General features: G+C 40.2%; 1 protein-coding gene and 1 long non-coding RNA gene across 3 annotated transcripts in view; both read left to right on the top strand.

Moving 5' to 3' along the window:
* mphosph8 (M-phase phosphoprotein 8) overlaps positions 1–13,779 on the top strand; it is a 35,930-nt gene that overhangs the window by 2,732 nt on the left and 19,419 nt on the right. For both annotated transcript variants that reach the window (XM_069713359.1, XM_069713360.1), the window contains exons 2-7: positions 416–577; positions 2,845–3,951; positions 4,156–4,252; positions 9,392–9,640; positions 9,863–9,985; positions 11,313–11,401. In XM_069713359.1, coding sequence (XP_069569460.1) covers positions 416–577; positions 2,845–3,951; positions 4,156–4,252; positions 9,392–9,640; positions 9,863–9,985; positions 11,313–11,401 — 1,827 coding nt within the window. The remainder of the gene's footprint in view (positions 1–415; positions 578–2,844; positions 3,952–4,155; positions 4,253–9,391; positions 9,641–9,862; positions 9,986–11,312; positions 11,402–13,779) is intronic.
* Positions 4,263–7,181, top strand: LOC138629575 (uncharacterized). The gene is made up of 3 exons (XR_011311564.1): positions 4,263–5,858; positions 6,516–6,562; positions 6,900–7,181. It is a non-coding gene; the product is annotated as an uncharacterized lncRNA (long non-coding RNA).

Raw genomic sequence — 13,779 nt, forward strand, 5'->3', positions numbered from 1 at the left:
TAGAAAATAATCATGTTCAGTTTGTTTACCTTTTTTTATGTACTTGCTTTATGGTCCAGGTCAGTGAATATTTGTGCTGGCACTGTGTTGTTGTTGTTGTTGTTGTTGTTCTTCATTGCATCTTTAAGTGTTTTGCTTTTTCTTCTCAATGAACTCTTGCTGTTGTCGATGTTTCATCTATTATGAATGCAATCAATTCACCAAAGATATACAACCACCTTTCAAAATATTATAATTGTGCATTTTATCTAGTCTGTCAGCCATGTTTGCATACATGCAGCCATCATCTGGAAATCTTGTGTTGTTCTTGATTCTGTTGTTTGGTGGAAAAAGTCGGTAATTAAATTGTGACAGTTGACGGCTAATATGTCAGCTAATATGATGCCTGAGCTTCACATGTTCTCTCTGTTTTCAGGGTGAAGCGCTCTACAGAGTTCGTTGGAAGAATTACTGCTCTGACGATGACACCTGGGAGCCAGAGGCCCATTTAGAGGACTGTCGAGAAGTCCTTTTAACCTTTAAGAAGCACTGGGCTGAGGCTAAGGCCAAGAAGGAGGCAGAAGCCAAGAAGAGTGTGGTAAGTCTCAGTGAGAGTCATGATTCCAGAGTACCACTGATGCTGTAAACAATAACTGTTCACTTTTACTCTCTTTGGCCTGTTAGAAAGAGCAACGTGTATTTTTGGTTTGTTTCAGAAGTCACAGCTGATCACAGGTGAATTCTAAAAAACACAGTGTCAAAAGTTTAGGGGGGAGATACAAATTTATATGTTATAGTTTCCGAGGTGCGTCACATGTCAAGCAAAATCTGTTTCTGGACCAAGTACGTCACAGCTAAAGATCAGTGCTTTCTATGTCCACAAAGGTTCTGTGGGTCGACATGATTCAAATTATGAAGGTGCGCAGCCCAAAATCTGTAATTGTGTTTACTATACAAACATCAACCGCACTGATTGCGTAGTGTTGTGTAATTATGGGCAAAATGATAATCACAGTTATTTGGATGAATGTAGAGATTACAATTATTTATCAGGATTTTTTTTTTATGACTTTAGTAACAAAATGCTTTTATTGCACTTTCACATTAAATAAACAGAACACTGCTTTCACTTCCATGTTGTGCTACACTCCTTTTCATGTACAAATATTTGCATCAAATTAAGACTGGTCCTTATTCACATTTCATCTGACAAGCAAATCGTTTTACATACAAGTATATGAACAGAGAGCTGCTTTAATGTTGTGCTACAGTACTGAAAATGCACAGTTCTTTTCATCCTGCTCCGGACATTCAGTTTTTGTTTTGCTCGTCTGCTTTCTGTTGGATATTACTCTCCTACTCCCCGCTGGGTGACAGCACATGACAGCTCCTCAAAAGTGAAGCCAACACATCTCAATTGGCCCCTGGTGGTTGGCTGACTGTTAGTTAGGAAAGTGCTCGGTTTGATATGCAGCACAGCAAACATTTGAAATGTATCGCAGTCAATTATCTTAGTTTAATTGTAGGAAGCCGAGATCGCGAACGAGATGAATATTTGATTAATTGTGCAGCCCAACGACTGCGCATGCTTCAGGAAAACAAGATGAATGCTGTGGTTGCTGAATGACTTTCCCAAGCACGTCAGAAAGTTCGACATCCCAGTCTGTTACCAGATAACATATTTTGCTTTAAAGATCCTGTTCTGAAAAGTGCGCCGTCACACTCAGCCTTTCAGGAACACCCACGAGACGTCAGTGTGTTTTTCTGTGTTCAATATGAGAGGCAATGCAACTCCTTAGTTCATCGAACTTTGAGGCCGTAAAACTGAAAGTCGTAGTGCTAGTCTTTGTCGATGCCTCTCGTGTTTTGCACCTGTGTACTGTATTGCTCATGCGTAGGATGTGTCTATCTAGCACAGGGGTGTCAAACATACGGCCCGCCAGGGGGTCCAGCTCGGCCCGCCGGATGACTTTGCTAAGTGTGAAAATTACAGAAAGACATAAATTCCATTTCTATGAGAATATGGAGTACAAACATTTTGTAATTTTTTTTTTTTAATCGATCCAGTAATTGCTTCAAAAACAGCGTAAATGCGATTTCTGCTCCGGAGGCAGCAGCGCTCATTGCCACAGGCAGCAGCGCTCACTGCTAGGGAATCTGCAGAGGAGAGCCCAGGCTGATAAACAGTGGGCTGATGTCTGAGTTTTTGGTCTTTATGTTTCTAGTTTATTGTAGAAAGACCTTAAAATAGGATTTATCATCCAAAAACCTTCACCAATGATTTAAACATAGAGAAATATTGTCGTTATGAATGCGTTATTATGCTATGAATTTACTGGTCTGGCCCACTTGAGGTGAAAGTGGGCCGTATGTGGCCCCTTAACTAAAATGAGTTTGACACCCCTGGTCTAGCAGATCGGCGCACACCCGAGAATTATAGTATGAATGGGACCATGTGTGCATCTGTGTCGGTCAGTGAATGGATAGCATGAATTAACTTTATTAAACTCTCTCCTGGTCTATGATTATATACCATGTTTATACGTGTGGTAGAAATTTGGATGACCACAATTTTTGTAGAAATGACTGTAGTGTTGGTGATCTCGTCTGTAGTGGTTGATGTTTGCTTCCCTGGATTATGAGACAGATGAACAAGTTTGACAGCAGAAAAGTTCAAATTGTGTTCTATATTGAGGTTGTAGTATCTGTAGTCAATAAAATGAGGGAACATCTGTTTGAGAACAGCTCAGATAGACTAAAGTCATTTTAAATATAATCATCGGCACATAAACTTGAAATAAGAAAGCCAAAAATAACATTTTTTTTTTTTTAAATGTGACATTGGTTGTCTCTTTCTCTTCTCAGAAACTGCTGCCTATGAAGAGCGACGTGTTTGATGCCGACTCAGAGAGCGAAAGCGACAAAGACCGTCCAACAGAGGCACCAGTCAAGAAGAAGAAAAAGAAGAAGATGATGCGGGGGGAAGAAGAAGAAGAAGAAGAAGAAGACGACCCTTCTTCAAAGGAGAAAAAGAAGAAGAAGAAAGACAAACGCAAGGAGGAGTTCAGGCCCCTACCGGCGCCGGAAACAGATGAAGAAGACGATAGAGTCTTGACCCCAACCTCTCCTACCAAGGAGAAAAAGACTGAATTAAAAAAGCGTGTTGTTGACTCTGAGGAGGATGACGACGAGCCTGTCCCCACCAAAAAACACAAGAAGGAAAAAGGAAAAGAGGGAGGAAAACATAAGAAAGAAAAAGGAGACGAGTGGAAGAAAAAGAAAGCGAAGAAGGAGCGTAAGATTGACACCTCTGAAGATGAGGCCAACGCTCCACTGGAAGATGACCCAAGCGAAGGCCCGTCAGAGTCCCAACTGGACGATTCTGCATCAACTGACACGCTTACAAAATCAGTGGAAAGGGCAGGCTTAGGTGATAAGTCCAAACAGAAGAAGGGGAAGTGGGAGGTGAAGCTGCAGGGCATTAAGGACCTTATCCATGACAAAAAGAGTAAAAAGCCGGACGGCAGCCAGAAAGAAAGCAGTCTTCAAAAAGTGAAGGGTCATTCCTCTAAAAGCAAAGATGATGCTGCTCCACAATCAGACTCCAGTGATAGCTCCACCCTGCATAAGAAAGCTAAGAGCAAAGGGCAGGAGAGCAAAGGGCCGGAGAGCAAAGGGCCGGAGAGCAAAGGGCAGGAAAGCAAAGGGCAGGAGAGCACGTCGACGCCAGCCAAAGTCCCATCCTCCTCCATATCCTCGTCATCATCGTCGTCCTCCGTCACAGCTGCGAGCACCACCAAGGTCCGGGAGGAGGAGCTGACTAAAGAGGAGGTTCTGGGACCAAAAGACGCGGCAGGCTCAACTAACCTGTTTGAAAAGTTCCTTTTGAACTGCGAAGCCAAGGATCGCGCCCCCCGCAGGCAGCCGCTTCACCAACCTGTCCCAGAGAAGACCATCAGCAAACCCACAAAGGTACAACATGTAGGAATCAATTCTTTATTTCCTTTTCACCATATTTGTTCGGAATTTGCTAAATATCTTTTCAAAAAAACAACATCCCATCAACATGTTCAGTTTTTGCAGACTTAAATGTTTTGCTCTGCTGCTCAACAGTTTTCCTGAAACACTGCAAAGTGTTAAGTGTTTGTTTGTTTGTTTGTTTCGTCCCAACATTAGCCATTAGGCAAGCTTGATAAGATTCCCAAGACATCCAAAGAGTCCCCAGCGCAGAGACCAGAGCCCGAGAAGACAGAGAGGACCAAGCAATCAGATGGTATGCAAGACACACAGGAACACCAAAAACACCCTGCCATACATATTATTAGTTTGAAGACGTATATGGTCACATTAACCCACTTTAATTTACCTAATTTAAAAGAACATCTGAGCATTAGGTGAGTACAGATTACATAAATGCAACATGGGTGAACATAAAATATTCGTCAGTTTAAGATATACAATTTCAAGTCCTTATATGTTAATGTGGGTTTGTAATTTCAAAAAAGTGTCTTCCAGCCCCTCTTTCATTAATACTGAGTGCACCGTGTAAAAAGACATTTAAAGCAACTTTAAAAACCTGACAACAATATCTCTCACCACCTAAATCTCATTTGCTTCATGTCAGCAAGAATAAAAACATGTTTTCCTTGAAAAACAATGTCAATAAAATGTTGGTAACTATTTATTCATAAAAGGATAAACACAAAAGATCTTTTATCAACCAAACGCCTATCAAATTCAATTGTTGTCCAATTTTGAAGCCAAGGGTGTCCAGAAAAGGCTTCTGTTGTTGTTTTGATACCACACGAATGTATTTTGTGCAAAAGGCTTTACTGTGCGGCGGTCAGGATCCCGAACTAGTCAGCACAGAGACTCCAGGAAGAGATCTAGTCGCTGTTAATAAAGGGAGCAATACGAGTTGTGCCTCCAAAGCAGAAAGGGGGTCAGAGCTCCATCCAATCCGCCACCTCCGAGCTCTGAACAGACATCTCGGCTCATACAAGTTCAGAATGCGGCCCGGCGACTGGTTTACATGAGGTCGATCTGAAGGACTCGTATTTTCACACCGATATGTCGTCGCTGTCGGATGAAAACCATGTATGTACACTTTTGACGATTTAGACGTCTTACTGTAAATAGAATGTGCACATTCTACCATGAGGCCCTGAAATCTAAATTGCCAATGATACGAATTTTTATTACATCATCTATTTAACGTCTCTCGATTACATATCAGAACTGTCCATCAAACCGCGTATCTCCCTCCTCAGGCTCTACAGGCCCGCCTACGTTTGTTTGGGAAGCGTTTGTGGAAATATCCTGGTGCGAACCAGAACCCAATTTCACTCTTATGGGTCTGAGTACGCTCCATCGGGAATCGTTTACAGTTGTTCCATCCTGCTGGGCGTAGACCTCCGGTTCATTTCAACCAATCAGCATGCGCTGAAACCGGCCGACACTCTGCCGCCGCTGAACCTACCAGCGGCCCAAAGCGTTTTTTCCTCAGTACACTACATTTTTTCCATTGCTTGAATGAACGCCAGCAGCAGGACGAGGTGCTGAGCATTTATTCTGTGCTGAAGTGTTGAAAGTTCCACGATTTCACTTTGTAGTCAACGACAGTTGAAAAATATTCGCACTGCGCTCGCCACCGTCACCAGCCGTCCAATTACAGTGAAGAGGGGCGGGACAAACGCGGTTAACCACTGACACTGCTCGCTGATTGGTCCGCCCTTCAGAGGTGCTGTGCAAACACTAGTACGGACCGAGTTACCAGACAGCGAAGAAAACTGAAGCTTTGGGCCAAAGTCGGCGCAGCCAGGCTGCTGTGGAAGTCGTAAAGCAAATAGCCACTTCTTGATTACGATATGGTCGTCAAGGTAAAGTATCACCATAAGTTTATTGTTTGACAACTGTATTCAAGTTTGTACTAGTTAACATTTATTCACAAGTGTCATTTGAATGGATTACTTGGCGTACTTTTGGTATTTACAGCTCGAACTTGATTTCTAACGCGTAGCGCTCGTTAGCTTGCTTTTAAATGCTGTTTCGATAGCTAATATTAGTATCTTGTTGACACTTGTGTAATTACTTCGATGAAACACAGATTTGGCAGCATCTGGGCTAACATTGTAATTCTCGTCTTCAGTGATACCAACCTAAAGCTTTTGTCTTTATAAAGGCTGTGTTGATTACTTATACGTTAGCTTACTGACCAAGATGTACTTATCAATGTTTGATTTCTCCAATCAGTACATTCAGTTATGTAAACTGTTGAGTGGACTTTCTTTTTTTTCCCACTTTTTCAGGATAAGCATGTCTTTGACACTAGAACAGATGTGTGCATTGGTGAATATTCAATACAACAGGGCAGTTGATGCAGAGGCAAAGGTCAGCAGAGAGGAGAGGTTTTCTAAAAGACGAGGACGAAGTCAGCCAGAGCAAAGGAGGCAAACTCTTAAACATTGAATAATGTCAGTATTGCATCCAGTGCACTTAATGTGTTCTTCTTTATCTTTTTAATAATCACTTGAAAGTGACCAGGTTGGTTCGGAATTTGTCAAGGATGGTTCTGAAAATGAAGGTATGTATTATTAATGTCATATTTAATATTAACAACACCTTAATGTGTAAAGAACTTGTCATGCATAAATGCAGCTCAAAGTGCCTCACAGATCATAATGGACTAAGAATTGATAATAAAACAACACTAATGAATAGACTCTGATGCCCAAGCGAAAGTGTGTATGATGCATTAAAGCAGTAATGTTATGGAAGAGTGAATGCTGCATATTTGCTAGTGAGTTTGCTGCTGTTTGTGTTTAACCTCACTCTCGCACACACAAAGATCAACGCTCTGAGACCGTGAAAAGAAAATCCATTTATCATATATTTCTTTTCTCTGTTTTTCTTTTCATTAGAAGGAATTGAGGAGGACTCCTGAGGTGGTGAGGATAGTGTGAGAAGGCAGAGGAAGAGGGCAAATCTTGAAACCTGGAATGTGAACATCCAAAAAAGGAGAATGAGGGGGCGATCCTATCTCAGGAAGAAGAATGTGTTGAAGGAGGCAAGAAAAATGGGGATGGCATGCCAGTCTGCAGCCTGCCAAAAGTCCACCAAGTAGTCAAATCAAAGAGAGAGGAGATATACAAGTATTTCTGGGAGAAATTGGACTGGAAAGATAGGTCATCTTTGGTGGAGGTGAGCAGGAGCGGGAAATTCGAGGTGGTCAGCATCCATTTTTTGTCACCTTGTCGAGGATGATAGAAGGATCCAAGTGTGCCAGCGCATGTTCTTGTCAACCCTCGGCATAAAACTGGTGTTTTTTGAAGTGGGTAGGAAGAAGAGGGGAAAGTCCTGAGAAGACAGAGAGAGGGAAGAGTGAAGAGCAAGACTTTCGGAAGACCTTCCTTCTGGACCTTCCAAATACACAGAAGTCCTTGAAGAAACCCTTCTTCAGAGTGTACTAACCTGTTGCTGGAGACACAGTTCACCTGTCGGTAGACAATGACCTGAAGCATACAGTCAAATATTATACTGAAATGGCTTCAGGACAAATCTTTGAGTAGCCCAGCCAAAGCCCAAACAACTACTGGAGCTGGAGAGGACCTGCTAGGAAGAACGAGAGAAAGTGACAAAGCCTGTCGAGACTTACCCAAGAAGACTCAAAGCCTTAACTGAGGTTTCTATAAAGTACTAAAATAAAGGTTTAAAAAAATATATATATATTATTTATTTATTTTTTTTAATTTTTTTTTTATAAATGAGCAAAATTGTCTAAAAAGATGTTTCCACTCTTGTTATTATGGATTATTGATCTCTAAAATAGCACTTTTATCCATTAAGAATTGAATGTGAAACAAAGTGAAGGGGTCTGAGTAGCTTGGCTGCACCGTTTTTCGCTTGCAGCTTCAGTTTTGTTCGCTGTGAATAAACGTCTGAAACTCCGCTCGTATTGGCGTTTGCGCAGCCGCTCTGAAGGGCGGACCAATCAGCGAGCAGTGTCGGTGGTTAAGCGCATTTTGTCCCGCCCCTCCTTCACTGTGATTGGACACAGCTGGTGACAGCGACAAGCGCAGTGTTTGTAGGTTTTTCAACTCTCGCCGACTGGAAAAACAAACGCTGAGTGTTCAGCATTCAGCGCAGAATAAATGCTCCGCACCCCGTTAAGGTGCTGGCCTTCGTTAAAACAATTTAAAAAAATATGCTGTACTCAGGAAAAAACACTTCGGTGGACATGGGTCGTAGGTAGTTGCAGCAGTGACAGAGTGTCGGTGGATTTTGGCGCATGCTGATTGGTTAAAATTCATCCAAGGTCTACGCCTAGCACAACGGAACAACTAAATGATTTTCTATGGCGGGCGCCCAGACCCATATATTCACAGGGGGAAAATCACGTAGTGACAATGGATCTGGTTTGCACCAGGTTTCAGTCTGAGATCTTTCTGGAGCAACTGTACAAAACAAAGCCCATAGAAGAAGGCAGTCTCGCCATGAAAACACAAGTGCTTTAATGTAAAAGGCCACAGAAGAAATCACACGTGCCGATGTGATTTTGAACACCATGCTAATTTTACATAGGTGGTACACTTGTGGAAAACAAAGTGGGGAACCATAAAATGTCAAATAAATTCATCTTTAGAGTTCCTACCCAAAATAATCAGGTGCTTCCTACAACTGAAAGTCTGTGTACACTGTCCTATATTTACATAGAAATGATTAAATCCTCTGTCTCTACCTGTTGGCCCTGTGATGGACTGGTGACCTGTCCAGGGTGAACCCTGCCTTTGCCCAAAGTGAGCTGGGATAGATTCCAGCCCCCCCTGTGACCCTGTTCAGGATAAAGGGGGTATAGATAATGGATGGATGGATGATTAAATCCATTGGTTTTTTTTTTTACACATGTAATGGTATAAGTGTCCTTTTCACTTTAAACCATTAGCTGTGCAAAACAAGCCCACAACTGTAGGAAGAGGTGAAATGAGTTTTCAAAGTTGGACCAACATCTTTAAGCTTAATTTGTCCAAATAAATTAATGCTCGTGGCTTTAAACGTGATATCTGACAGTGAAAGAATAAAAGGTTTGCAAATCAGTTTGCATCTGTGATGATTAGCTAAGATCAGCAATTAAAGAAGCAAAGAAACGGCTAAAAACACAGTTGTAAACACACTCGGACTGCAGGTATATCAGGTGAGAAATTGTCTCTCAAACAGCTGACAGACTCAGTACTAAGGCCTCTGCATAATTTTTCAGTGTATAATGAACATGCCCACTATGCTCAATATGCAACAGGTCTTCTCCCTGAGAAACAACAAGGGACAAGCTGCTGTTTTCAATAGGTTTGACTGACAGCTGTGATGGATTTTGACACATGGTCCAACAAGTGTGATGTCTTGTGTGCTCCCCCTTTAGTCTCTAGACCTGGCCAGAGTTACGGCTTCAGTTTGGACAGCGAGGAGAGGGAAGAGGATTCTACAGGGAAGCCGAAGCCTGGAGACGATTTCCGGGATCGGAGGGAGAGACCCGAGGAAGGGCAGCGTCCCAGCTGGGAGAGGAGAACCCCAAGTGATGACAGGAAGAAGAGGAGAGAAGACAGCGAGCCCCGGCTCTTCATGGCATGTGATGACGCCCAGGATCCACCAGAGGGCACTGACAAATCTGGTATGTTTCTGATTGTCGCCTCTTTGCTGCTTCCAGATGTCACATTCCTTTTTTAATATCTTATAATACATTTTCCTTTATAATGTTGACATGTTACTGTTGATGTTTTGTATTTTTAAATGGAATTGTGTTTTACTTTAAGAGAGAATCAGGTCATTTAAATTTAATATTCAGGACTTCTACCTGCCATCTAATGATATTTCTGCATTGTGTGTTATACAGACAAGGGCCAAGCTACATTAAGTCTAGGAATGGACCTCAACCTGGACTGGATGACTCTGGACGACTTCCAGAAACATCTGAATGGAGAGGATGAGATATTGTCAGGTCCACCGTTATCACCAAGTGAGTGTTTCCTTTTGTACATTAGACAATTAGATGATTATTTAGTTCTTGAGTATTTTTGCTATTAACAATCTAGTCTCCAACCTTCTTTCCTCGGACATCTATTTTGTCTCTAAAGAGCTACTCGTGTTTAGTAACATTTATTCACATACCTGAGCTCCACCCAAACCAGCTCAATTAGTTTCATTTATGTGAATAATAACACAGATTTTTTTGTTGTATCACAACAGCTTAAATTCAACAGCATGTGCATGCTTTTGTCTGTATGCATTTTTGTATGTTTTCAATTGGAGGTCATTTTCTGTATATCTACAATTACACAGATGTTCTCTAAATGCCCTACTTCAGTGCACCCAACTCATGTGTGGCAGAACTGGTTTGAAAAGGGTCAAATTAAGTGTTCTAATATAGGATTTAATTTTTTAAAAAAGACAGTTTTTCCCCTTCGATTGCACCTACTCCTGAAAGAAACACACATCTAGGAAAAAAAATCTAGTATCTGGCTGGACCCCAGCTTTTAATTTCTACTTTTGGCCCCGCTGTTGTGGTCCAGCCAAAAATATTGTATTTATGTTATTAACTTAATTTATGAGCTACCATTTCTTTCCAGCTCAGAGTGGCAGTCTGCTGCGTTTCTGTCCTCTGATCTCTGTGTATTTCTCCACCTTTGCTGCACTGACACAGCTGAAGGGAGCAAGGGAAGATTGTCCACTCGTTAACCGATTGCATTGATAGCATTGTTCTCTCAGACAGACAGACAGACTAAAAATAGAGGTAATAAATTATAAAAATGTACAATATGTAAAAAAAAAAATTCATTAAACCACAGTGCAATGATTAACAGTAGTGCAAATAAGGTGATTGAACATGTGATGTTTTAAATATATAAATAATAAAATGCTGAAAAGGATCAACAAATATACTTGAGCGGCCGTCAATATACCTGGACAGCCCACCGAAGTAAGTCTATATGTGGGAAGCACAGAATATTTTTCCAACTATCTGCGACCTACTCTGAACCAGGTGGCAAGCTAAACGTTGGAGACCCCTGAAGTACACAATACATAGAGTCTCTAGTTGTTGTCTCACTCGAAGGCTGACAGTCTGAGTTGTTAATGTGATGAATGGCTGGTTCATAATCTTAAATTAGATGTTTGTTTCTTTATTTAGGTTTTTAAATTTTCATTTTTAAAAGATTTTAAAAATGTGTTTAAATAAGCAGTGTTATTTTTTTATTTTTTTACAATGTTTCATAACATGTTTGAGCATGAGATTTTTAATGGGAAGTTTCTCTAAACTTTATTTTGTTCTACCTTGTTCCCGTCAGGTGAATTGCGAGATGCCGTGAAAAGTGGAGATTACATGGCTGTAAAATTGGCACTTAATTCCAAAGAGGACTACAATCTGGACCAAGAGGTATGTTTTATCTCCTGAGCTTTTTTAGTGAATTTAAAAACAAGTCCTACCTAATTTTTATCTCCTGGCTAGCTTGTGCTTTATTTTGTTTTAAATGTATTCTTAATTTACATATAACTCGAGGCTGTCTGAGCCTTCAATTCCAAGACAAAAGCACGTTTTAGAAATCTTACAGCTTGCACCTTGGTTGCCCCAGTGTGTGTGTGGGAGTGATTGCTGTCTGCTAAAAATGTGAATTTTCCCAATGAATTTTCCTCGGTGTCCATTGTGCAGTGTGTGTTACATGAATACTTGCCCGGAGAAGTTCTCTGCATCACAAATGGATGAAATGACATTGCGTTGAAAATTACACTTCCTACAGACGGAGACGAATGTTGGTAGTTCAAGAATTGTTTTTATTCTTTGTGAAATGTCTCCTCATGAGACATTTTAGCTGTTTTACGCAGAGTCTTTACACTTCCAAAATATTAAGGTGGCTTTTGATACTTGTAAACCAACTATTTTCTGTCAGTGACATCATCATCTGGTAGTGATTTGACTATCGAATTTGGTATTCGATGAACCTCTTTGGAAAAACCTAGGAAACATTTAAACACATTTGCATTAGTATAAACAGGAATGTAAAATACTGAACAATTAACATTAGGGAAATTGCTCACTGGCTACATGGTCGCAAAGATGACTCGATCCCATCGCATTCAAAGGATTTTAATAAGTAACTCATACGTTGCTCATAGATTGGGGAAAAATATATTTTCCAAATAGTGCACCAGAGAATCTATCTCTTCAAGATCTACATCCACAGACTTTTCTGTTTAATGTCCACCAATAATTCAACGCGTCAAGATGTTTTTCACAACTCCAAAACACCTTTACTTCTGCGACACACTCAGGTAAGAATGTCATCTTAAATGTTTCTTTTTTTTTTCTTTTTTATCAAAACATAAAATGTAATATTTGTTAAGATGTATTGCCATAAAGTAAATATTTTTGATATATACTAATTTAGTTTGATTGCAACTTCAGATTCTATTTTACTAAGGAGAACAGCTGTTCTACAAGGTTTTAAAGTTAAATTGTGCTTAAAACATATTTAGAACTACAGGGCCATGTTTTAGAACTGTATTGTTCTAATGGGATGAATATGTAAATCTCCACTGAGCTCTGTGATAGAACTCAGATTTGTATTAAGTAGACTTTAATAAATGCAGTGCTCAGATAGGGCTGATCATTAAATTGATGTGATATCAGAATTGTGATTTGAAAGTGCTATTTAGAAATTCCAACAATGTCACAAGTTTAGTCACTAAAAAGTTAAATTCATGGCCTTTAGCTGGTTAATATGATTGTTGCATGCCACCAGCCTTTTCTATGTTAATGTCATGGCTCTTTATGTTTAATTCTATATTCGTATCTTTTACCTAATATTTTTCATTCATCGATACAAATGTATTGTAATATGTGCACATTAGAGACTGTGGTCATCTTTTCTTGCAGTGAATACGCTAATAGAAGAAGACACTGAAAACATGAAGCACTTGGACAAGATGAACCTTTTACAGCAGGTACATACTGTATATGCTTTCAGAACATGTCATCATCATGATCATAGCACAACATGTGCAGCATGCACCAGTAACCATCATGTATTCAGGATTAATTTTTTTTTCAAAAATATAAAGCCAGAGATTAAAAACAACAGTCATTGCTGGCATGTGGAAGTCAAGACACCATTAAAGTGTTGCATGTCTACCTGCCACGGTCCTGGTCTCTGTTAGATGTTTTAGCCACATTACAGACATGCTGTGTTAAATTACCAGTCTATTCTGTAAAAATGCTGGTATGCTAAGCCAAAGTCTTTTGTATATGACATCAAAGGACCAATTATTTATTTTGATTTAATGCCATGAATGTAGGTCTAGTGTAAGTGCATATTCTGTTTTTTCCATGTAGCATTTCATCCAACACCCCATGACTACATATACTTGGTTAGAAATTTACAATGTCAAAACGCTGCTTGATCCAATAAAGCCATTAACTGTTCTTGAATGGGTCACATGTGGTTTTTGTACTGAACATTTGAAAGGTGTCAGGGGTTTTTGTGCCAGTGTTGGGCTAAAAAGTGATGTGTGGCCATCACTTTGACTTTTGTTTGAATGAGCCTGGATCTTGGTGGGGCATTGCCAAGGTGCTGATGTGTTTAAATAACAATATAGAAAAGGTGAAAAGGATTTTCGAAAGGGAATAACAAAACAAAACATACCCACCACTTTCCTACCAAAATTCCCCAAAAGGTTTTAGTTTTTTTTCCCTCCCCCATATTTATTTCCTAAAAGGTCTGTGTTTTAAGTTCTCTCAAATTATACATTTGGTCTGAT

The sequence above is a fragment of the Brachyistius frenatus genome, unplaced genomic scaffold (assembly GCF_029030835.1).
Source record: "Brachyistius frenatus isolate BFR_SWC_R1_liver_20210118 unplaced genomic scaffold, ASM2903083v1 Contig_118, whole genome shotgun sequence".
Taxonomy (NCBI): domain Eukaryota; kingdom Metazoa; phylum Chordata; class Actinopteri; family Embiotocidae; genus Brachyistius; species Brachyistius frenatus.